Below are 23532 nucleotides of genomic sequence, written 5' to 3'. Positions count from 1 at the left end.
AATTTCATCTCCTCTGCAAAAATGTATCCCAAAGTAATGTTTTATGCTTGAAAGTATTTATTCGTCACTATATCTAACTTTTGTGACAGAAAAACAGAAATAAAGTAAAAGGTTTATTTCCCATGACCATAAAGCTCGACATGGTAAAATTTTTTTCTAAACCAAGTTATCATTACAATTACTAACAGCATGTTATTAGTATACCACATCAATGGTGATAAGTAATTTTTAAATGTAAAAAGTATGTTTTTATTGAAAAGCTAATTCTTAATAAGATAAACAGGATAGTCTTGTTTTCTCCATGATTAACCTAGATCATACCCATTCAAGAATATTATTTTGTGCTAAAATGAAACAGTTTAGCAACAATTCTATTCTTATTTTTATTTGAATAGATTTTCTTCTTCACATTAAGTAGAGGTTTACATTATTCTGTTACGTATTCTGTTATAAGAATATCACCAGTGTCCCAAAGAACTTCCAAGCTACATGTAGACCTATAACTCTACAAGTAGTCATACATTATCTAAGTATTTCAAATTTTCTATTAGGTGGCAAATCAATTGGGTCCTTCATCAATTCTGCTGAAAGTCAAAGTGAGAAAATGACATACAAGGACGTGTCACTTGATAATCAAGGTCATTCTACTTTTCCAGCATCAGTCCAGGAGGTTGAACATTTAAACACAAAACAGTATAACAGATTCTGAGTGGGAAAAATGACTACTTTTCTTTTGGAAAATAGGAAAAAGTCCATTGGAAGGGGCAAGCCTACTACCACAGGCAGGCTCCTTCCAGGAAAGAAAATCTGGAAATCTAGTCTATCAAAACTGCCTGGGTCTAGAGAACCCTGAGAAGACCCTCCAGCATCCTCTCCTCACCAGGGGCTGGAATCTTCCATCCCAGGCCACCAGTCCTTCAGAATTTGCTTCCTTCACAACAGCATCATAGAACATACCATTAGTCATAAGCAAACTACCTTCCTAGACACTTACAACAGAAAGTGCTCCACTCCACAATACCTGACACAGGGGCCTGATTTCAGTACGTCTTTTATCTCTTTAGTCTGACAAAGTGGTTAAGTATACAAGTCTTACAAACCCAGATTCGTTTCTAGCTCTGCAAATTTACCCACTGTGTGATCTTTGACAAGTTATTAAATCTCTTTGCATCTCAGTTTTCTCATTTATAAAATGAAGATATAACGAACTCCTTATATAGTGGATATGAGGATTACATCAGATAATTTCTCAGTTCAGTTCAGTTCGGTCACATCAGTCGTGTCCGACTCTTTACAATCCCGTGGACTGCAGCATACCAGGCTTCCCTATCCATCACCGACTCCTGGAGTTGACTCAAACTCATGTCCATTGAGTTGGTGATGCCATCCAACCATCTCATCCTCTGTCTTCCCCTTCTCCTCTCACCTTCAATCTTTCTCAGCATCAGGGTCTTTTCAAATGAGTCAGCTCTTCGCATCAGGTGGCCAAAGTGTTGGAGTTTCAGATTCAACATCAGTCCTTCCAATGAATATTCAGGACTGATCTCCCTTAGGATGGACAGGTTGGATCTCCTTGCAGTCCAAGGGGCTCTCAAGAGTCTTCTCCAACATTACAGTTCAAAAGCATCAATTCTTTGGCACTCAGCTTTCTTTATAGTCCAACTCTCACATTCATACATGACTACTAGAAAAAACATAGCCTTGACTACACAGAACTTTGCTGGCAAAGTAATGTCTCTGCTTTTTAATATGCTGTCTAGGTTGGTCACAGCTTTTCTTCCAAGGAGCAAGCATCTTTTAATTTCATGGCTGCAGTCACCATCTGCAGTGATTTTGGAGCTCAAAAAAAAAAAAAATAGTCTGCCACTGTTTCCACTGTTTCTCCATCTATTTGCCATGAAGCAATGGGACCAGATGCCATGATCTTTGTTTTCTGAATGTTGAGCTTTAAGCCAACTTTTTCACTCTCCTCTTTCATTTTCATCAAGAGACTCTTTAGTTCTTCGCTTTCTGCCATAAGGGTGGTGTCATCTGCATTTCTGAGGTTATTGATATTTCTCCCAGGCATCTTGATTCCAGCTTGTGCTTCATCCAGCCCAGCATTTCACATGATGTACTCTGCATATGTTAAATAAGTAGGGTGACAATATACAGCCTTGACGTACTCCTTTCCCGATTTGGAACCAGCCTGTTGTTCCATGTCCAGTTCTAACTGTTGCTTACTGACCTGCATACAGATTTCTCAGGAGGCAGGTCAGGTGGTCTGGTATTCCCATCTCTTGAAGAATTTTCCACAGTTTGTTGTGATCCACACAGTCAAAGGCTTTGGCATAGTCAATGAAGCAGAAATAGATGTTTTTCTGGAACTCTCTTGCTTTTTCCATGATCCAGTCGATGTTGGCAATTTGATCTCTGGTTCCTCTGCCTTTTCTAAAACCAGTTTGAACATCTGGATGTTCACGGTTCATGTATTGTTGAGGCCTGGCTTGGAGAATTTTGAGCATTACTACGTGGCGCTGGAGTGGAGAGCCACCAAGAGGAGATAACCCCATGGCCGAGGTCAGAAGCGGCGCCTGCACTTTGCTGAAGCAGCCGTGAATAGATACCCCACATCCAAGGTCAGGCACGGCAGCTGCACTTAGCTGGACCAGCAGTGTGAAGATACCCCACATCCAAGGTCAGAAAAACCCCCGTAAGATGGTAGGCGCTGGAGCTGCTGTGAGGAGATACCCCACGTCCAAGGGCAAAGGAGAAGCCCCAGCAAGATGGTAGGAGGGGTAAGTTCGCATTTAGAATCAAACCCCATTCCCGCCAGAGATGCTTAGAGGGCTCAAACAAACCTTATGTGCACCAGGACCCAGGGACCCCACAGAGACTGGGACAGAACTGTATTTGAGCATCTCCTGCAGAGGTACGGGTCGGCAGTGGTCTGCCGCAGGGACAGGGGCTCTGGGTGTGGCGATGGCATAAGCCCTCTGGGAGGAGGTCACCATTACCTACCACAGAGCTGCCAGAACTTACACAGGACTAGGAAATGAACTCTTGGAGGGCACAACAGAGCCTTATGCACTAGGACCAGGGAGGAAGGAACAGTGACCCCACAGGAGACTTGCCTGTGGGTGTCCAGGAGTCTCTGGAGAAGGCATGGCTCGGTGGTGGCCTGCTGCAGGGCTGGGGGCACAGACTGTAGCAGTACATGCATGGGACCTTTTGAGGGAGGTCACCGTTATCTTCATTACCTCCACCATAGTTTGGCCCCAGGTAAACAGCAGGGAGGGAACACAGCTCCACCCATCAACAGAAAATTTCTAGAAAGTATTTAGACAGTGCTTGTTATTTAGCAAGTGCTAAATAACTGTTCTATCCTTTTTATATGATGAAGTTCCTATAGATCAGGGGCAAGTCTTGCTCCATGGGACAGGGTCTGTGCTGGGTGTTTTTTTCCAACACTATCAAGTAATTCTTCAATTTTCATCAGACACTGACTGGGTATCCTGAAATTCAACTTTGTCCTGATATTATCTACCTGGGTAGCATCAGATCCAACAAGTTAAGGTTTCAGCTCCATAAGACTGCCCCCTTCTTTATTTTTAATTGGAGGATAACTGCTTTACAATGTTGTATTTGTTTCTGTCTTATATCAACATGAATCAGCCATAGATATAACATCTGTCTCCTCCCTCTTGAACCTCCTTCCCGCCTCCCATCCCATCGCAGGCTGCTAGGTTGTCACAGTGGATGAGGTTGAGCTCTCTGTATTATAGAGCAAATTCCCACTACCTACCTATTTTACATACGATATATGCAGCTGTGTGGAGCTGGAGTGACAGTGAGGAGATACCCTACAACCGAGGGCAAAGGAGAAGCCCCAGCATGGTGGTAGGAGGGGTGAAATCACGTTTAGAATCAAACCCCATACCCAACAGAAACTCTCGGAGGGCTCAAGCATACGTTGTGCACACCAGGACCCAGAGACTCCACAGAGACTGAGACAGAACTGTGTTTGGGTGTCTCCTGAGGAGGTACGGGTCAGCAGTGAACTGCTCCGGGGGCAGGGGCTCTGGGTGCAGTAGACATGGGTATGGCATAAGCCATCTTGGAGGAGGTCGCCATTAACCCAACATAGAGCCGCCCGAGCTTACACAGAACCGGGGAAACAGACTCTGGGATGGCACAAATAGAACCTTGTGCACCAGGACCCAGGAGAAAGGAGCAGTGACCACACAAGAGACTGATCCAGACTTGCCCGTGAGTGTCCAGGAGTCTCTGGTGGAGGCGTGGGTCGGTGGTGGCCTGCTGCAGGGTCAGGGGCACTGAGTGCAGCAGTACATGCATGGGGCCTTTTGAAGGAGGTCACCATTATCTTCATTACCTCCACCATAGTTTGGCCTCAGGTCAAATAACATGGAGGAAACACAGCCCCGCCCTTCAACAGAAAATTGGATTAAAGATTTACTGAGCAAGTGAGTGAGTGAAGTTGCTCAGTCATGTCTGACTCCTTGCAACCCCATAGACTGTAGCCTACTAGGCTCCTCCGTCCATGGGATTTTCCAAGCAAGAACACTGGAGTGGGGTGCCATTTTCTTCTCCAGGAGATCTTCCCTACCCAGGGATTGAACCCGGGTCTACCACACTGTAGGCAGATGCTTTACCTTCTGAGCCACCAGGAGCCCTGCCCAGCAGAACAAGACCCAGTTTCCCCCTGTCAGTCTCTCCCATCAGGAAGCTTCCATAAGCCTCTTATCCTTCTCCACGAATCAAGGTCCATGAATCAAGGCAAACTGGAAGTGGTCAAACAGGAGATGGCAAGAGTAAACATCAACATTTTAGGAATCAGCGAACTAAAATGGAATGGAATGGGTGAATTTAACTCAGATGACCATGAAATCTAATACTTTGGGCAAGAATCCCTTAGAAGAAATGGAGTAGCCATCATAGTCAACAAAAGAGTCTGAAATGCAGTACTTGGATGCAATCTCAAAAGCAACCGAATGATCTCTGTTCATTTCCAAGGCAAACCATTCAATATCAGAGTAATCCAAGTCTAAGCCTCAATCAATAATGCTGAAAAAGCTGAAGTTGAATAGTCCTATGAAGACCTACAAGACCTTCTAGAACTAACACCCAAAAAATATATCCTTTTCATTATAGTGGACTGGAATGCAAAAGTAGGAAGTCAAGAAACACCTGGAGTAACAGGAAAATTTGGCCTTGGAGAACAGAATGAAGCAGGACAAAGGCTAATAGAGTTTTGCCAAGAGAACGCATTGGTCATAGTAACCCTCTTTCAACAACACAAGAGAAGACCCTACACATGGACATCACCAGATGGTCAACACGGAAATCAGATTGATTATATTCTTTGCAGCCAAAGATTAAGAAGCTCTATACAGTCAGCAAAAACAAGACAGGGAGCTGACTATGGCTCAGATCATGCACTCTTTATTGCCAAATTCAGACGTAAATTGAAGAAAGTAGGGAAAACCACTAGACCATTCAGGTATGACCTAAATCAAATCCCTTATAACTATACAGTGGAAGTGACAAATAGATTCAAGGCTGTATACTGTCACCCTGCTTATTTAAGTTATATGCCGAGTATATTATGAGAAATGCTGGACTGGATGAAATATCAATAACCTCAGACATGCAGATGACACCATCCTTATGTCAGAATGCAAAGAAAAACAAAGAGCCTCTTGATGAAAGTGAAAGAGGAGAATGAAAATGTTGGCTTAAAACTCAACATTCAGAAAATAAAGATCATGGCATCTGGTCACATCACTTCATGGCAAATAGATGGAGAAACAGTGGAAACAGTGACAGACTTTATTTTCTCGGGCTCCAAAATCACTGCAGATGGTGACTGCAGCCATGAAATTAAAAGATGCTTGCTCCTTGGAAGAAAAGCTATGACCAACCTAGACAGCATATTAAAAAGCAGAGATATTACTTTGCCAACAAAGGTCCACCTAGTCAAAGCTATGGTTTTTCCAGTAGTCATACATGGATGTGAGAGTTGACTATAAAGAAAACTGAGCACCAAAGAATTGAAGATTTTGAACTGTGGTTGGAGTTGACTTGTGGTTGGAGAAGTTGACTTGTAGTTGGGGAAGACTCTTGAGAGCCCCTTGGACTGCAAGGAGATCCAACCAGTCCATCCTAAAGGAGATCAGTCCTGAACATTCATTGGAAGGACTGATGCTGAAGCTGAAACTCCAATACTTTGGCCACCTGATGTGAAGAGCTGACTCATTTGAAAAGACTCTGATGCTGGGCAAGATTGAAGGTGGGAGGAGAAGGGGACGACAGAGGATGAGATGGCTGGATGGCATCACCGACTCGATGGACATGAGTTTGAGTAAACTCCGGGAGTTGGTGATAGACAGGGAGGCCTGGTGTGCTGCAGTCCATGGGGCCGCAAAGAGTCGGACACGACTGAGCGACTGAACTGAACTGAATGTGTATGTTTCAATGCTACTGTATTTGTCCTACTCTCTCTTTCTCCTGCTGTGTCCACAAGTCTGTTCTCCATGTCTGTGTCTCTACTGCTGCCCTGCGTATAGGTTAGTACCATCTTTCTAGATTCCATGTATATGTGTTAATATGCAAAATTTGTTTTTCTTCTTCTGACTTACTTCACTCTGTATAACAGGCTCTAGGTTCTTGCCTCCACTTTAGATACCTGTTGCAATTCCAGGTAGCCACCTGTGCTTCTGAACAACAGGCTACAGATCAGAGATTCCCAAGATCCCCTTCTAAGACTAATCTGCTAAATTAGCTAACAGAACTCAGACCTCAGTTACTTACTAGATTGCTGGTTTGTTATATGTAAAAGGATGTAACTCAAAAACAGTCAGATGAAGAGAAGCACAGGGAAAAGATACATGGAAAGAGACAGAGACCTTCCATCCTGTATGTAGACCACTCTTCCCACATCTACATCTATATGTTCACCAACCCCTCAGAACCCTGTCCTTTCTAGGTTTGGGAGGCTTCATTAATAGGGATGATTGATGAAATTACTGGCCACGGGGGACTGATTCAACGTCCAGTGTCTCTCCCCTCCCCAGACATCACCAGATGAGACAGAAGTTTCTGACCCTCTGTTCAAGTTTAGTTCCCCCAGCAGTTAGCACCCCCTCCTTGTCTGGGGCTTTCCAGAAGTCATCTCATCACCATAAACTCAGATGTGGTTTAAAGGAGCTTGTTACGAGTAACAAATGATGTTCCTTTCACGTTTAAAGTTCTTACCACTTAGGAAATTCCAAGTGTTTAAGGAGCTCTGTGCCAGAAATGGGGATGAAGGCCAAATGATTAATTATTATTAATTACAACATCACAAGTCTTATGACAAACAAGTGTTCAATGAATTCTTGTTGAATGAGAAAGTAAAGGGAAGAAAAATGTCATTTATGGTAACTCACTAAAGCTATGGTATTTAACTGGAATATACAGTATGCCTTTAGCCTTGGTTGCTTTTTTAATTTTGATAGCTATGCATGGAATGCTAAACACTCCCAGAAAGAGTGGAAACATTAACTTTTTAGAGAAAATATAACCAGTCTGCCATATATTAAGACATTTTTTATAGAATGAAAATAAACATTAGCTTCAAGGCAGAATAGAAAAGGGTGTCAACAAAGGAAGACAGCCTTGAGCAAAAACACCCCAGACTCTGGGACCTACGCTCCTTGCAATTAACACAGTTACTGTCATTTCCCCTCTTTGCTAGGCAAAACGTCCCAAAGAACTTAAATATTTTCTGTAAACAACTTGATGGTATAAAAAAACAGAATGATTTGCTGCTACTCTATAAATGTACTATCTTCAAAAATACCTGCTGAAACAGCAAATCTAGTGAAGTAAAGAAATCACACAATAGTGGAAAAATAGAGGACGTATACTTATTTTCAAATTAATTTTCACTTTTTTTGTTTTTCATTTACTTTCCAAGGATGTGCCTTAATATTCCAAAAACTTCAGTTCAAATTCTGCTGCTGCTCTTACGATCTGTGTAACTCTGAATAAGTGTTGAATGTTTTTGAGCTACAGTTTCCTTATGTGTAAGATGAGGATAACACCCACCGTCCTCACAGCTTTACCAAAAGAGTTGCTTCACTTCATGGACAATGAGATGAAAGCTCAGCCATGCTGAATGATGTGTTACAAGTCACAGTCAAGTTAGACCAGGAATTCAAGTTTACTCAAATCAGATAGATTTTTTTTTTTTCCTGCCACTGTCCCACATGCCTTCTCAATACAAAAGCTTATATCATCAGTTGCAGGAATTCTTAGGGTGAAGAGAAAGTGGGCTCACAGATTTGGACCACACCTCAATAGATGACCTAATTCTGACTTGCCAGTTTGAAGGAGGAAAGTCATAGTCACACTTTCTCTAAAACAAAGTTAACGCTCTCCTAAATTTTCTAGAAATCATCTCCAAAACTACCCACATAGTTGTTACACGCTTGGTTAGAATGCTTTTTATCATTTCCTTATATGAGAATTTTTACTAATGTCTTCCCTTCCTGTCTTCAGCTGACCTAGGGAGGACAAACATGCAAAAACTTCACAATGCCTACTAAGTGCCCAACAGGCTTGAGAGCTATTATTATCAATTTTCTCAATCTGTTCCCAGACAGTGCCTACTGATTCTCATCCAGATAACCTCCAGGTTCCAGAACTTGCTACACTTGCAAATCATTTCACCTCTTTGGGCCTCAGTGTCCTTGCCTACAACACAAGTGGCCATCCTCTACTTCATCTAATCCAAAAACACATGTGGGTCCTACATAAGTCTTCCTCCCTTGACCTGATGATCTACAGTGCAATTTCCTATACTTTAAGGCTTACATTTAAATGCACAGATATGAGTGTGTCTAATGCCTTTGCCTTGAAGACTTGGGCTGTATCTGTTACAGCACAGTAGAAATCCTAACATTTGAACTTGGATGATCCATCCTGTATTGTTCTATTACATCTTTCATAAATTATCATGCACATCCTGGCACAGTATCAGTGTCCTCATCTGAGCTCTTCAAGAATCTGTCTGTTGGAAACTTGAATGGACATTTGAAATTACTCTGTGAACTTAAGACACTCATGACAATTATCTGAAGGGCTTTTTTTAAGTACAACATGGTAAAAATGCAAATACTATTAAAGAATACAGAATAAACGTATCTCTCTCCCATTTATGATTTTCTATTTTTGATCGTATATCTATGTAATGGGAGTATACTGCCTGCTGCTACCCACTACCCCTGCCCTTTTTTCCCCCTCGCTTATACTGTATCTTGGAAATCATTTCATATTGATGCCAATTTATCACTTTCTTTTTTGTTCCCTCTCCACAGTGACCTGGTTCATATCCAGCTCTGGGATGCTGGACAAGTCCTTGCCTCTGACTGTTGACCTGTACCCTGTGAGTCAGAGCATCTTCCAAAAGAAATGAGGGCAATACTACTTGCAGGGTGCCCAGTACACTGCAAGGCATGCAGTGATGCTCACTGACTATTAGTAATTAACAATCCTCTGCCTGGGGAGCTCCTCAGGGGATCTGACCTTTTGCAGCAGACGTGGGGGGACTACAGAGTTGGCCAACATAAATTCAAATCCTGCCCTCAGATTTCTTCTAAAAGACACAGGGCATTTCCCAGGGGTACACATCTATTATTTTATTAGGCCAGTTCCCTACTAGTGGACACTTAGGTAGTTTCCAGTCTCTCGTGATGATAAACATAGCCATAGGCCTGCTCATATGGCAGAAGTGAGGTTGCTGCTGATCTAACAATATGTTGAGGCTGTGACTTGACTTATGAAATCACATATCCACAGCTGTGACTGCTATTTCCTCTTCACTCAACAACTCTGATTCCCTCTCCGAGCCCTTTCAGCTTTGCCCTTTATCTTCTGTTTCTATTGTCTGCTCATTAGGAAAAATGCACTTGGGTAGGCCTAGTGCCTAATTACCTCAAATAGGGAAAACCATCTTACACAGAAGATGAAATGATTAACTATGTGAACCTTAAAAACAGCATACAATTGCATCATTATTATGGGTTCACTGTAAGGAGTTTGTTATTCTCAACTCACAGCCATAGACTATCCGGGGTGGCGGGGGTGGGTTAGAGAGCCTGGAGAATGGTGAGCATGGAGTAGGGGCTAAAAATAAGTGGAGAAAAATGATTACTCTGAGGAGTAGGAACAGGGTAAGGAGGACAACCCCTAGCTCTGGGCTCCTCATACTGCCTGACAACAGCTGCCCTTGGGTGCCCAGGGATCTTTGGGCAGGCAATGGAAGAATGAAGCAATACACCTGGCCCCAGAGGGGGCACTTTGACCTGCCCACTTCCTTCATATTGTTTATACCTAATCTTCTAGAATAAATCGGTACCAATCCAGTGGTAACCAGTTTCTTTCTGAAGCCCATTCATTGAACTTCAATGACTCTGTCCACGCATCACTCCCAAAAGGCCATACCTCCTCCACATGATATTAACCTTTGTATGTGAAACTGATTCTATATGATAAATATAATTCAAAGACTGCCAGGTGGACTCACAGACTGGTCCCCACTATGTATAGAAAGACTCCTTTTGATTTAGGAGAAAGAAACTAAAGAGATGTTTGAAAGAGAAACTAAAGAATGTGGAAAGCACTCTTCCTCATTCCCAACATGATGCTGCGTCCCATGACAACAGCCTGTGAGGCAGGAGCCTCACAACCACCTGTGGGCAGGAGGTAATACCACCGCTGAACCCACAAAGAAACTGAGACTCAGGATGGTTAAGTGACTTCATAACATTGCACAACTAGTCCAGGAATGACTGAGGCTGAACCCAGATTAACAAGATGGAGCTAAGTCTGATAATGCCAGTCTCTACTCACATAGCTGGTTTTTCAACTGCCTCAAAAAAAATTATTTTAAAATATATTTTTGATCACCACAAGTCAAGCTGGACTTCTGCTGACCTCACATCTGGCACATGTCAACCAGAGCAAGGGCTCAGTGACATTGACATTACTATTTCCCAGCAGCCCAGGGAGTCTTATTGCACCAAATTGGTGAAAGTATACTTCACTGTCTCTCCTGCTCGGGCTGTTCTCCTGCATTTCTCGGTCTCTCCTGCTCTGGCCTGCACCAGCTCAGGGAACCAGTAAGCGTCGGTCAGCTTCCCACATGTGAATCATTTGTTAGGGGCTTCAGAGCTGTGTGGCACCATCAACCCCTGGAGCTGGCCAACTCACCTACCAGCTATAAAGTGCTCCTGCTGGGAGTCATGGACTGTAGAATCTGATTTAGGGACCCTACAGGAGATGCTGCAGAAACCACAAAGACCCCAGGGCAGGTGGGCCGGTCATTCATACCAACTCTGTCAATCAGGTTCTGAAGAGGCAGCCCTCAAGCCATAGTAGCCCTTTAGCAATGTTTCATTTGGCACACAGAGACTTTCTTCAAAATGAAATTAATTGCCAATACTTAAAACTCTGGAAAGTTTCTATAAATACCCAAATTCCATGCTTCCCTTAAGACAGTGGAAGATTTGGAAACACGACTTGAGTCCTCTTTTCTGCACAGAAACACTGGCTTGGCCTGAGCAGGAGCTGTCTGCTTCCAGACCGGCCTCACTCACGAGTCATTTTCACGAGCCCTCTTGCATTGTGTCTGCAGCATCTTCTAGAATGCCAAAATGTCGCCTGAACCAGCTTTTCAATTGCCTGAAGGACTACACTGCAACTATTTATTTCTCTGTTCATCAGTATGATATCCTTAAAAACTCAAAATGCTGCACCAGACAATCGCAGCATTGTTTATCCACTGTAAATGGTTTTAGCCATTACTTTTCAAATAGCTAACTACAGATTATAGCTAAACATTCTGTCTTTACTGCCCTTCTTACAGCAGAAGCTCTTCTATGACATGAACCCACTTACGTGAGGTGCCAAGAACTTGTCAGAGAAAGGGCTGGACACACATGCACTTTTCCTTCCTGCCATCTGGCCTCTTGCTTTACCCTGAATGCCTGCCTCTGCCGGGCAGATCTGCAGGAATGCTCTGGATGCCTGCCCTGGCGCTGAACTCCTCTGGGTGGGGCAGCAGGCAGGGCTCTTGACTCTGGAATGCACTTCCTCATAGAGGTGCCAAGGCCTAATCTCAGTGGATTCTAATCACAATGGCTTTTGAGCTACCAGGGCATTTATTATTCCTGATCAAGAAATGAACAGACTTTTAAAAATTATCAGAGAACTTAGATACAGGTTAAGAGGAATAGTGATTGAATTTGACTGAATTACTTCAGCAGAAATAAAAGAATGTCTTCTACAGCTACAAGTCATGCAGTATAAATTAATGATATAAACTAACAAAAAGCCAAAGTTCCCTTTCTTCTTAACTTGTTTTTTAGCTAAATAAGAGGTGAGGATTTATGCCAATAACTCTGGGAACTGTAGTTCTCAAGTTTTATTTTAGAGAGAATACCAGAATTCAGTTTATGAAAATTCATAGCTGGTCTTAAAGAGTTTTTTGTTGTTTTTTTTTTTAATCTATCTTCCCTTTAAACCACAGCTCCATTTTTGTGAAACACAGTACAATCTAATAAAATAAACTTTCTCTATGCTTTAAAATAAGCTTTCTACCATTTTGTCAAATTTTTCAAATTAAAATTAAAGCAATTGTGACAAGAATTAAGGTAATACTTTTGCTTTTCTTGGGTTAGTTAGAATAATAATAATAATAATAATAATAACCTACTGTTTTGAGCAATTGTTCCTTTCCTGCCCAGCCACCCATGAATGAGTCTTAGGAACAGGGAGCTTTGGAGGAGGAGGCAGCTCTGGAGCTGGGAGTATGGGAATCAGAAGTGACAGGCCTGGGAGAGCTGCCTGGAGCAGGAGAGAAGGCTTGGTAGGGAAGGAGGTGGAGGCTGGAGGGCTGGGTGACCTAGTGACCTGCAGGCCACCCCCTCACAGCAGCCTCCCCTCCCCCCTCTCAGCAGCAGAGCCTTAAAGGGCAGGCTTGACTCTCAGCATAGGAGGCTTCCAGCTCACCAATGACCTCCCCTCTCTACACACAGGGACACAGATTCACACAGAACTGCCCTGCTTCAAGGGACCTGGTGGACAGGATAAGGAGCAGAAAGTGACTGATAAACGTGAAGACAAGAACGCCCTCTTCAAATGTTCTGCTCCAAGTCCAAACCCCACCATGACCTTAGATACCCGGTCTCTACCAGCTGGGTTCAACTGAGGCTCAAAGCAGAGTACATTTGAATTAGAGGAAAAAGAATATACTACATTCAAAAACACATACAACAACATCATCCTTGCCCCCACAATAGTCTTCATTTGTGCATGACAGCAACTAAAGTAACACTGCTTCACTGGCATTGCTAAATGGTCCTTTTCCACCCAGACAGTCATGGTCTCAAGGGCAGGGTCACCTCTGGGTTCCCAGAACACATCACAATTTTGCAGCATACAGGCTTGAAAAGCAAAACTGATAGGTACATATAGTCAAAGTCTTAGTTTTTAAACACAGCATTGTATGGCTCTTTTTTTTTTTTTTTTTGAATGGGCTTCCCTTGTGGCTCAGCTGGTAAAGAATCCATCTGCAATGTGGGAGACCTGAGTTCGATCCCTGGGTTGGGAAGATCTCCTGGAGAAGGGAAAGGCTACCCACTCCAATATTCTGGCCCGGAGAATTCCAAGGACTGTACAGTCCATGGGGGTCGCAAAGAGTCGGACACGACTGAGTGACTTTCACTTTCTTTTTTTTTTTTTAATAAAAAGATACCACTGTTATAAAATTAGCATGAATACTTAGAGATATCACTTCAAAGATATTCACTTTAGTTATATTTATATTCTTCAAGTTTTGAAATAGCTTAAATATCTAAAAACTAAAGACTAACTGAATAAATTATGTCACATCTAGGCATCTGTGTAGCAGAAAATCATAGGGACATTAAAATGGTGCTGTGTGAGAACACTTAACACTTGTTAGAACATTTTCATGAAACAGTATTAAATAAAAAGTAGGTTGTAAAACACTTCTATATCATGTTTGCAGAAAAGATATACAAATGACCAGAAGGCTATATAAAATAGTGTCAGCACTAGCAGATGCTGAAGCTGGGAAAGAAGGAAGCCAAAAGGAGAAGGGGGCAGCAGAAGATGAGATGGTTAGATAGCATCACTGACTCAATGGACATGAATTTGAGCAAACTCCGGGAGATAGTAGAGGACAAAGGAGACTGGTTTGCTACAGTCCATGGGGTCACAAAGAGTCGGACACAACTTAGTGATTGAACATTCAGAGAATGGAACTGAATATGAAAGATTCTTTATGAACGGGGAGGTTTGGAGGTTCCTAAATTTTCTAAAGCAAGCATGTACTTTTATAATAATAAAAGCATAACAAGTGCAACATTTTAAGAAGATGCTTGGCCTGACGTTGAGAGGCTGTCCTGTGCGTGGCCACCTCCTCAGCCCCCTCCCAGCTCGTGCTCCTCCTCAGTTGCTAAGTCCTGTCTGACTCTTCTGTGACCCCATGGAGCCTGACATGCTCCTCTGTCCATGGGATTTCCCAGGCAAGAATACTGGAGTGGGTTGCCATTTCCTTCTCCAGGGGATCTTCCCAACCCAGGGATCAAACCCCATCTCTGCTTGGCAGGCAGATTCTTCACTGCTGAGCCTGGGAAGCCCTCACCCTAGAAGGAATGTGTTTTAATGCAACACGACGGGGGAAGGGAGAAAACATGAGGCTCAATACAGTTTCAGGCAGGTTTGTGAAAATTGCACTTGGCTGGATTCTACATAAGCCAGCAAAGAAACAAACAAACAAAACCTCTATCTTTGGAATTTAGGCTTTTGGAATTTAGGCTTACAAGGAGAGACTTACAGAGTGCTATACAGGCAGATATTTTTCCAAGAGCGTGTGAAGAGAGGAAAAGGAGCAACCTGAGCAGGTTTGTGTAAAAAGCATGTGTGATTCCAGCATCTCAAGTGGAATAAAATGTTGATTTGACACAAGGAATGCTTTTGATATTCTCAGTTGGTCTCAGAATAATTTCATGAGGCCTGGTGTTTCAGAAATGCATGATGATCTGCAAGTTTGCTTATCAATTATACCACACTGCACTTGATCCAAAGGATTAATACTGATCAGATACAAAGATAATCACAAAATATTAAGATAAAGATATTAAATTTCAAGGCTAAAATTTCTGTCCTAAGTCACCTGCCTATTATGTAATCTTGGCTAAATTACCTTTATAATTTATTATAATATTTATAATATTACTTATGTGGCACGGTAATCTATTGTAAAATTAAATCATGTCTAATTTTTGCCACTGTAGAAACATCAGAAAGAATTTAATTTCCGCTCAGCCCAGTGAGAGGAGGGGACCTACAATAAGATTTAATTTCACTCTAGAAACTCTAAATAAGGCAGGTGCCACTCTCGCAGCCAGCAGCAGTGGAGCAAACTTAAACATGCTCCTCACAGCCTTGGTATGAGGATTAAAAGAAACAACGGCTGTCATAATGCTTTGCCAGCTGTCATGTAATGTTCCGATGTTAATTACTGTTATTAAAAATTCCATTCATTTCATACAATATGGGAAAAAGACCCAGGAGGTCTGGGCTCTCATCCCAGCCTCACTCCTGTCTAGCTACTGAGACCATGTCTTTCTCATCTGTACAATGAAAACACAGACTTTGCCATGCCCTCCCTTCCAGGATTACTGTGAGGCTCAAGTGAAATAATACATGTGAAAAGCCTGCAGAGAGTGTTAGACAAGGGTGATCTGTAAGAAACCACAAGCCAAAATCAGTACTATCACTTTAGAGTAAAATCTGTGAGCTCTGAGCATTGAACATAGGTTAAAACTGATGGATTAGGTGGCTTTATTAAAGAAATGGTGTGCATTAAAAACAAAAAACCTGAATAACCCAATGTACATCAACAGTAGAATGGATAAAGAAGCTGTCATACAACAGAAAACTCACTGCAAGAAAAATCAGTGCACCTTAAAAGAACACCCTCCTTGATTCATTTATATTACACTTTAAAAACAGGCAAAATAAACTACTTTGTTCAGAGAAGGCTACATAAGCAGTAAAATTATAGTGAAAAGTAAGGAAATAATTATCACAAAGTCAGATGGGGGTTTTCGCCAGTTGGGACAAGAGGAGATGGTGAGGCTGTGATCAAGCAAATAGCAGGGACTTCTGGGGCCACAGGCTATGTTAAATTGTGTGTGTGTGTGCATGTGTACACACATATATACACATATGTGGGGATTCCCTGGTAGCTCAGCTGGTAAAGAATCCACCTGCAATGCAGGAGATCCCAGTTCTATTAGTGGGTTGGGAAGATCCCCTGCAGAAGGAATAGGCTACCCACTCCAGTATTCTTGGGCTTCCCTCGTGGCTCAGCTGGTAAAGAATCCACCTACAATGTGGGAGACCTGGGTTTGATCCCTGGATTGGGAAGATCCCCTGGAGAAGGGAATGGTTACCCACTCCAGCATTCTGGCCTAGAGAATTCCATGGGCTGTATAGTCTATTGGGTCGCAAAGACTCGGACACAACTGAGCGATTTTCAGTTTCACACACATATATATGTGTAATGCTCAGTCACTTCCAACTCTTTGTGACCCCATGGACTGCAGCCTGCCAGGTCCCTCTGTCCATGGCATTTTCCAGGCTAGGATACTGGAATGGGTTGCTATTTCCTCCTCCAAGGGATCTTCCCGACCCAAGGACAGAACCCGCATCTCTTGAGTCTCCTGCATTGTCGGGTGGATTCTTGACCACTGAACTACCTGGGAAGCCCTCATACATACCACATTTATGCTTATGTGCATAGGTATATATGTTTGTCTATTTATGCACTTTATTATACTGCACAATGAAACAAAGTCCAGCGACAATAAAAAACCAATTAAATTGTTCACAGACTGTTACACCAGCAGTATTTTTTTAAATGAATTTTGCTAAGACTTTGTTTTAATTCTAATCTCAGCTACACCAAGCTAAGAAATTGCTCAGTTGTGATTTTATTTAACCCCTTCAAAAAATGAATTATTAAGTAGAGTCATTAAGCAAGTTACAGTGATTCAAATTGATTACCTGTCAATTTATGAATAATTCTAATTGCTGGGACATTTTCTGGGTCACATCGAAAACTCTATGTTAACAGTTAAAACCTTTCAAGGCTACAGTCACCACTTTAGTATATGCTGTACCAACAGCCTCAAAGGAAATGCAAGGTAACTGATGAGCTGGGGGTTCTGTGACTTACCAGCTGGCTGTGTTTGTGCTATTCTCTTAGGGTAAGTCTTGCTTCGACTCCTTGACACATTCTGATCGGGCCGGGGAAGTTGAATAGAAAGATCTCGACTCATCTGTAGTGCTGTCCTGCCACTTGAAAATACAACATTTTGAGTAACACAGGTAAGACCACACAGCCACAAAATTAAAGCACAGCTCATAAAGAGTATCTGCAGTGTATGGAGAGAAAGAAAAATAACAAACAGACTCACGTAGATTATATAGGACCTTCAAATGATTCCCATTGCAGTGTTAAGCAAGGAAGTAACAAAGTCCAACAGGAAAGATTTAGGTGAGATATAAGTGCCAGCTGAAGAATGTCACCCATCATCTGGGTCTGCAAGAATGAAGCCACTAGCCACTACAGCTGCTGACCTTCCACATACTCTGAAAGGGATTCGGGACAGAGATTGGGACTGAGGCACTCTGTGCTCTGGGAAAAAGTGGCCAAACGGGCCTTCAGATAGACGTTTTCAGGAGAATATTTTATGAACTTGATCTCTTGCATCTTATACTAGAAAAGCACTACAATCATTAATGGAGACATCTGCTCCTTGTGACTAGCAGCAACCTTCTACAGAGATACGTGTTTGATTGCACACATTCCCTTAGGGGCAGGCCCTCAGAGCTATCTGAAAGACCATCTCTCAGCCTCTAGTCCTCTCTCTACAAGCACCAATAAAGCTTGACTCACAGCTTTAATGTTGCACTTTTTTTTTCCCTCAGTTGACATAAGGAAGATTTTTCAGAGAGAGAACCAAGAAAGAATTTATTAAAGAAGGAATCAGGTTTGGATTTAAGTAGAATGATAGGCTAGAAACTGAGGATGCTCATGTTGTCAGCTCAACAACTTAGCAATAAAAGCGTGCTGGGCTGAAGTACTGAGGGCCAAGATTCTACATGAATCGACATGTCCTTGTGCTGTACTTATAGGCAAGTCGTAGAGCCTCTGCCACTGGGCCACTTGGTGAGATTGCGCTCTGAAACCTGTGACACAATCAGCCACTGATTCTGCCCACCCCACCTGTGCCAGCAAGTACCCAGGAAGATTCAGAGCAGCCAGAATCCCCCGGCGCAGCACCGCTTCCTTATGAGTCTATGAGGCAACAGGGTGAGCTTTCCCTGAGGATAAACTTCTCCAGAACCATGTAATTTAATTTGCTGAATTTTAGTCAACGTTCATTTTACTAAATAGTTATTCCACAGCTGCTGAATTTGAACCAATAAATGACTCTTGGATTTCAAGGAAAGTGTCATTTAGGTACAGAGAAAATGCATTTCTAAGTGACTACTTTGATTCACTATAAGAAGCGCCATCTAATGGGAAAAAAGTCTTTTAATGGCCTCAACTTATTTACCCTACATTTACAGGACACATGGCAACCCACTCCAGTGTTCTTGCCTGGAGAATCCCAGGGGCGGCGGAGCCTGCTGGGCTGCCGTCTGTGGGGTGGCACGGAGTCGGACACGACTGAAGAGCCTTAGCAGCAGCAGCACAGGATACATACTGGTGGTTCTCTCCCCGAAAGAGATCAAATGAGATGGAAAAAAAGCCAAATTTACCTTCTACATACTTCTGTGGAAACTTCCCCTGCTTACTACCCCATTCATTTTTATAAGAAATAGAGGCCTGAAACATTCATAAGGAGCAATTTCTCATCGGGCTAACTGGGGATGCAGCTTACTATGTGGAATGAAGATGACAGTTTCTATCCATGAGTGTATATACTCCACATTCAAGACTTCATGAAAACCAGGGGGAGGGCAGGGGGCTGGGGGGCAAAGAGTGACAGGTCTGCCTTCACTTGAAATTTAACTACATGTCCCCTTATATATAATGAAAATGTATCATACAGAAATCTCATAACATTATTTGATAAGAAAATTATCATTTATCAAGTTTAATTTTGCTGTTTTTACATATTAATATATTGTTAATAAGAAGCTCTGGACACTGGGTTCAAATTCCAGCTATGTCATATCCTAGCTCTCTGACCCCAACAAACATTACTCAAACTGTCTGTATCTCAGAATCCTCATTACTAAAGCAACAATAATACCAATGACCACTTTATAGGCTTATTATGAATGTTAAGTATGAATGTTTCTAAATTTTCCAGAACAATGCCAAGCATATAAAATGCTACATAATTATTAACTAAATACAAATATATTTTAAAAATTATTAATTTGAGAACTTTCAACAGTTTTAGCTATTCTAAAAGTAGTACATAAGGTAATACAAATAGCAACATCTCTCCCCTGAAAATCTTTTTTAAATTCTATAGACAGCAAAATTCCATTATTATAAATGATTTGAAGTATGAAGATAAGATCTCCTTGCAACAGACTTAATCTAACACTTGGATAGTCTGTACTGCATTGCATGGAGGAAAAAACATTTGCCCTAAAAACATAACCTAATATGTGGACTACTGAGGCATTTGATAATGAGATTTTACTTTATTATTCAATTTTTCCTCATGGCTTGTTTCTCAGGAATAAAGGAGAAATGAGAAAATCATATCACAAGACTAATAAAACTAAGTCAAGGGACATAAGCTGACCTGGCAGAGGCTGCACAGGACCCAGGACTGCAAGACGTTTTCTACCCTCCGGCTGGCCAGGGTAGCCCAGCCTGGCAGCCCAGGAGAAGGAACAGCGTGCACAGCCATGTACTTTAAAGCTACAAGCCTGGCTCAAAGCTCAGCTCTACCAGAAATGTGTGGTCTTCAGTAGATTATTCTTTTAATCTCCTAGAACCTCATTTTCCTTGTCTGTATTTCTATTGTTCATATTATTTCCTAGCAGAAATACTCCTGTATGGTATTCTTAGTACTTCCTTGTAACAAAAAAGCACAGGGCAAATGCAGAGGTTTTCAGTGTTGGTATAAGCGTTCCTACACACCTAGCGGCTCTCCACAGTGACAGGCAGAGCTTTGTCCCCGCGTCACCCGCTTGCCACCCCTCGCCCTGTGGCACCCATACTCCCGTTCCATGCTGGCAGGCCCTGCCAGCAGCCCTTCTTCAGCTCCAAAGTGAGGCTACAAACAGCCATTGGTTGGGTAGAGGGAAGAGAACAAGACACCTGGGTTCAAATCTCAACTCTGCTGCTTAGTTGCTAAAGGTCTTCAGTTCAATTACCTTAGACTGGAGGGGGCTCAAATATTTTGTCAATACAAATGAGGATAAGTCCCCTTTGATGGGTCATTGAATGTATTTAATAAAGTAACACACATGAAAGCACTGGACACAAAGTAAGTTCTCAGGAGAACTGGATCTCTTTCACACTTCAAGAAATGTGGCAAGAAGGTTATCAGGGTTCTGGGGAGCAGGAGCTGGTTCTCAGGTCTAAGTCTCATTTCTAGAGTATAAGTTCTACACAACTCATTCATTCATACAAAGCAGGAGTCCTCTACAAACTTAACAACAGGTAGAGGCAAGATTCGTTTTTAAGGGGCTCAGAGAAAGAGAGAGCAGTGTATAACAAAATATTTAACCAAAGACTTAATCAGTGTCTATTTCAGATGACTTTGACTGTCACATTTCAGCTCAATCTTTCCCCAAAAATTTAATTTTGAATTTCTGAAAGGACTGCCTGTCACATACCACTAAAATTAAGTTTTCTCCTCTAAAGTAATGACTGCTGCTGCTGCTAAGTTGCTTCAGTCGTGTCTGACTCTGTGCAACCCCGTAGACAGCAGCCCACCAGGCTCCCCCGTCCCTGGGATTCTCCAGGCAAGAACACTGGAGTGGGTTGCCATTTCCTTCTCCAATGCATGAAAGTGAAAAAGGAAAGTGATGTCGCTCAGTCGTGTCTGACTCCTAGCGACTCCATGGACTGCAGCCCACCAGGCTCCTCTGTCCATGGGATTTTCCAGGCAAGAGTAATGGAGTGGGGTGTGTTTTTCTCTAAGATGTTGGAATCTCCTCGGTATTCTGCAAGCCCTAAGATGTAAAAGAGAAAAGTAAAGACTAGAACTCTGTCCTTCTCTATCATACACTCCTACACACACATACTCCACTGTGAACACATGTAGAGTTATACACACAGACAACCACACTCACACACCACAGCCACTGGTTATGCCATTCACTATCTCCCATGCTCTAAAAGCCTACAGGGTAAAGGAAGGAGCTTTCTATTTCCAGAACTCTTCCTTCCTTCCAGGATGCCTCCAGAACATCTCAAAATAAAGGAACAGGGATATGATGTTTTTTAAGGATTGGCTGTTATTACTTTTGACAATTAACAGTCATGTACTGGTGTCCATCCAGTAGTCAGAGACCCATCCCTGCCTAAGCCTGGCTCTGGGTAGCGGGATGAAACATCCTTCTTTCAGGAATTGCATAATGTTAGTGCTTCCTACATACAGACATTGAGACTCGAATTTCATTAAGATTTACTAGGCAGTTACCAGCCACAAAATTAGAACAGATTTAGCAGAGCTTCCAATTTGCAAAGGTTACCTTTAATTACTTTTGTGGAAGAAATTATATTTAATATGTAAAATCCAATAACTTCCTAATAATAATTCCCAGAGCAACAGCATTTGCATTTCAATAAATTTGAAAAATCAGGTATGGTAAATTTGTGGAAACCAGCTACAGTGTATGTTAAACAGCATAATTACAAATTTAACATTGTGAATATTAAGACAGATGCTTTTTCACTAGCTTCATTTCAGTGACAAAGAGACAGGTTTACACATTCACTCTATAACCCTTGAAATGTGTTACGTCCCAATGGGAAGAACAGCCCAAATACTGACTATGAGCTGTTTTCCTTAATAAAAAAGTAAATACTCTCTCCTTAAATTTCTGTAATTATATCACTATCTAGGGGAAAACCTTGATAACTTAAAGTTTAAATTTTTAGATTTCAATAAACACTTTCCTACAGATACCTAGAACATCTATAATAATACTTAAGTGTTAAGTCAGCAAATGAGGAAACATCAAAGTAAATATATAAAGATTAATGCACTGAACATTTAATATTAATCACTCCTTTACAGATTATCCCTGGTTTCAAAGCAAGATAAAACAAAAGTGGTTCATAAAAGAAAGGAATTAAAACCTGACATATTATTATCTTGCAAACACTTGACCTGGTTTGATTTTTAAGTCTCCTAAGTAAGCATTTCACTTGGAGATGTCTCACATGGACTGACAGAACAGTGTCCTGCCTCCCAAGTCCCATTTCTGCACGCTGCTTGGGTTTTATAGGGCCTGGGACCGTCTCACTGCCTGAATAATACTGTAGCTCTCTGAAGGCAGAGGTGTTAGTTGTTCAGTCGTGTTTGACTCTCTGCAACCCCATGGACTGTATGTAGCCTGCCAGTCTACAGTCTCTGTCCATGGGATTCTCCAGGCAAGAATACTGGAGTGGGTTGCCATGCCGTCCTCCAGGGGTTCTTCCCAACCCAGGTATCGAACCCAGGTCTCCCACACTGCAGGCAGATTCTTTACGTCTGAGCCACTAGGGAAGCTGAAGGCAAAGGTGGTGAAATCTTATTCTTTCTATCTCTGGGCACCTATTACCCTGCCTTCAACATCACAGGCTCTCCAGTTAACAGAATGAATTGAAACAAAACAAATTATTTTTCAAAACATAGAAACTTTCCATTTTCACAAGCACCTGCCTGGCTGCTTGACAATCAGGCCTTCCCCGCAACATGCAACAGTCTGACTAACCGGTAAACACACAGGCTCTGTCTGGAGTTAGACTGCCAGATAGTGGGCCCAACACGAACACTTCCTGGCTGGTTTCTCTGAAAAGTGACTTGTCTCTGAGCCTCAGTTTCCTCACATAGTATGAGGATAACATCAATAAGACTGCAATGATTAAATAAGCAATAAATGGGACACATTTAGCACAATATATGGCACTTGGTACAAGTATAAAGTTACCATATATTTGCTAGGCATTATACTACAGAAAACATTTGACCCATGATATTACAACAGAGACTCAACTGAATATCCTAAGAATACCAATAAACCACTATTCAGAATATCTACTTTGTTTCATAATCACAACATAATTGGAGATAACTGATAATTGGACCAAAATGAATTTCTGAAGATAGTAAGCTCTACTACATTCTAAAAACTCTATACTTAATCAAGCTAATGTACTGTTTAAACATCATTAAACCTAGAAAATCATTTTTTGTCAAGAAAGTT

At 41.9% G+C, this 23532-nt stretch overlaps 1 protein-coding gene across 7 annotated transcripts in view; it reads right to left on the bottom strand.

The window, feature by feature from the left end:
* EPB41L4A (erythrocyte membrane protein band 4.1 like 4A) overlaps positions 1 to 23532 on the bottom strand; it is a 283127-nt gene that overhangs the window by 57042 nt on the left and 202553 nt on the right. For all 7 annotated transcript variants that reach the window (XM_055536501.1, XM_055536502.1, XM_055536503.1 and 4 more), the window contains one exon: positions 17315 to 17436. In XM_055536501.1, coding sequence (XP_055392476.1) covers positions 17315 to 17436 — 122 coding nt within the window. The remainder of the gene's footprint in view (positions 1 to 17314; positions 17437 to 23532) is intronic.

The sequence above is a fragment of the Bubalus kerabau genome, chromosome 10, assembly GCF_029407905.1.
Source record: "Bubalus kerabau isolate K-KA32 ecotype Philippines breed swamp buffalo chromosome 10, PCC_UOA_SB_1v2, whole genome shotgun sequence".
In the NCBI taxonomy this organism is placed as follows: Eukaryota; Metazoa; Chordata; class Mammalia; order Artiodactyla; family Bovidae; genus Bubalus; species Bubalus kerabau.
This window is presented reverse-complemented; position numbering and strand designations above follow the sequence as displayed.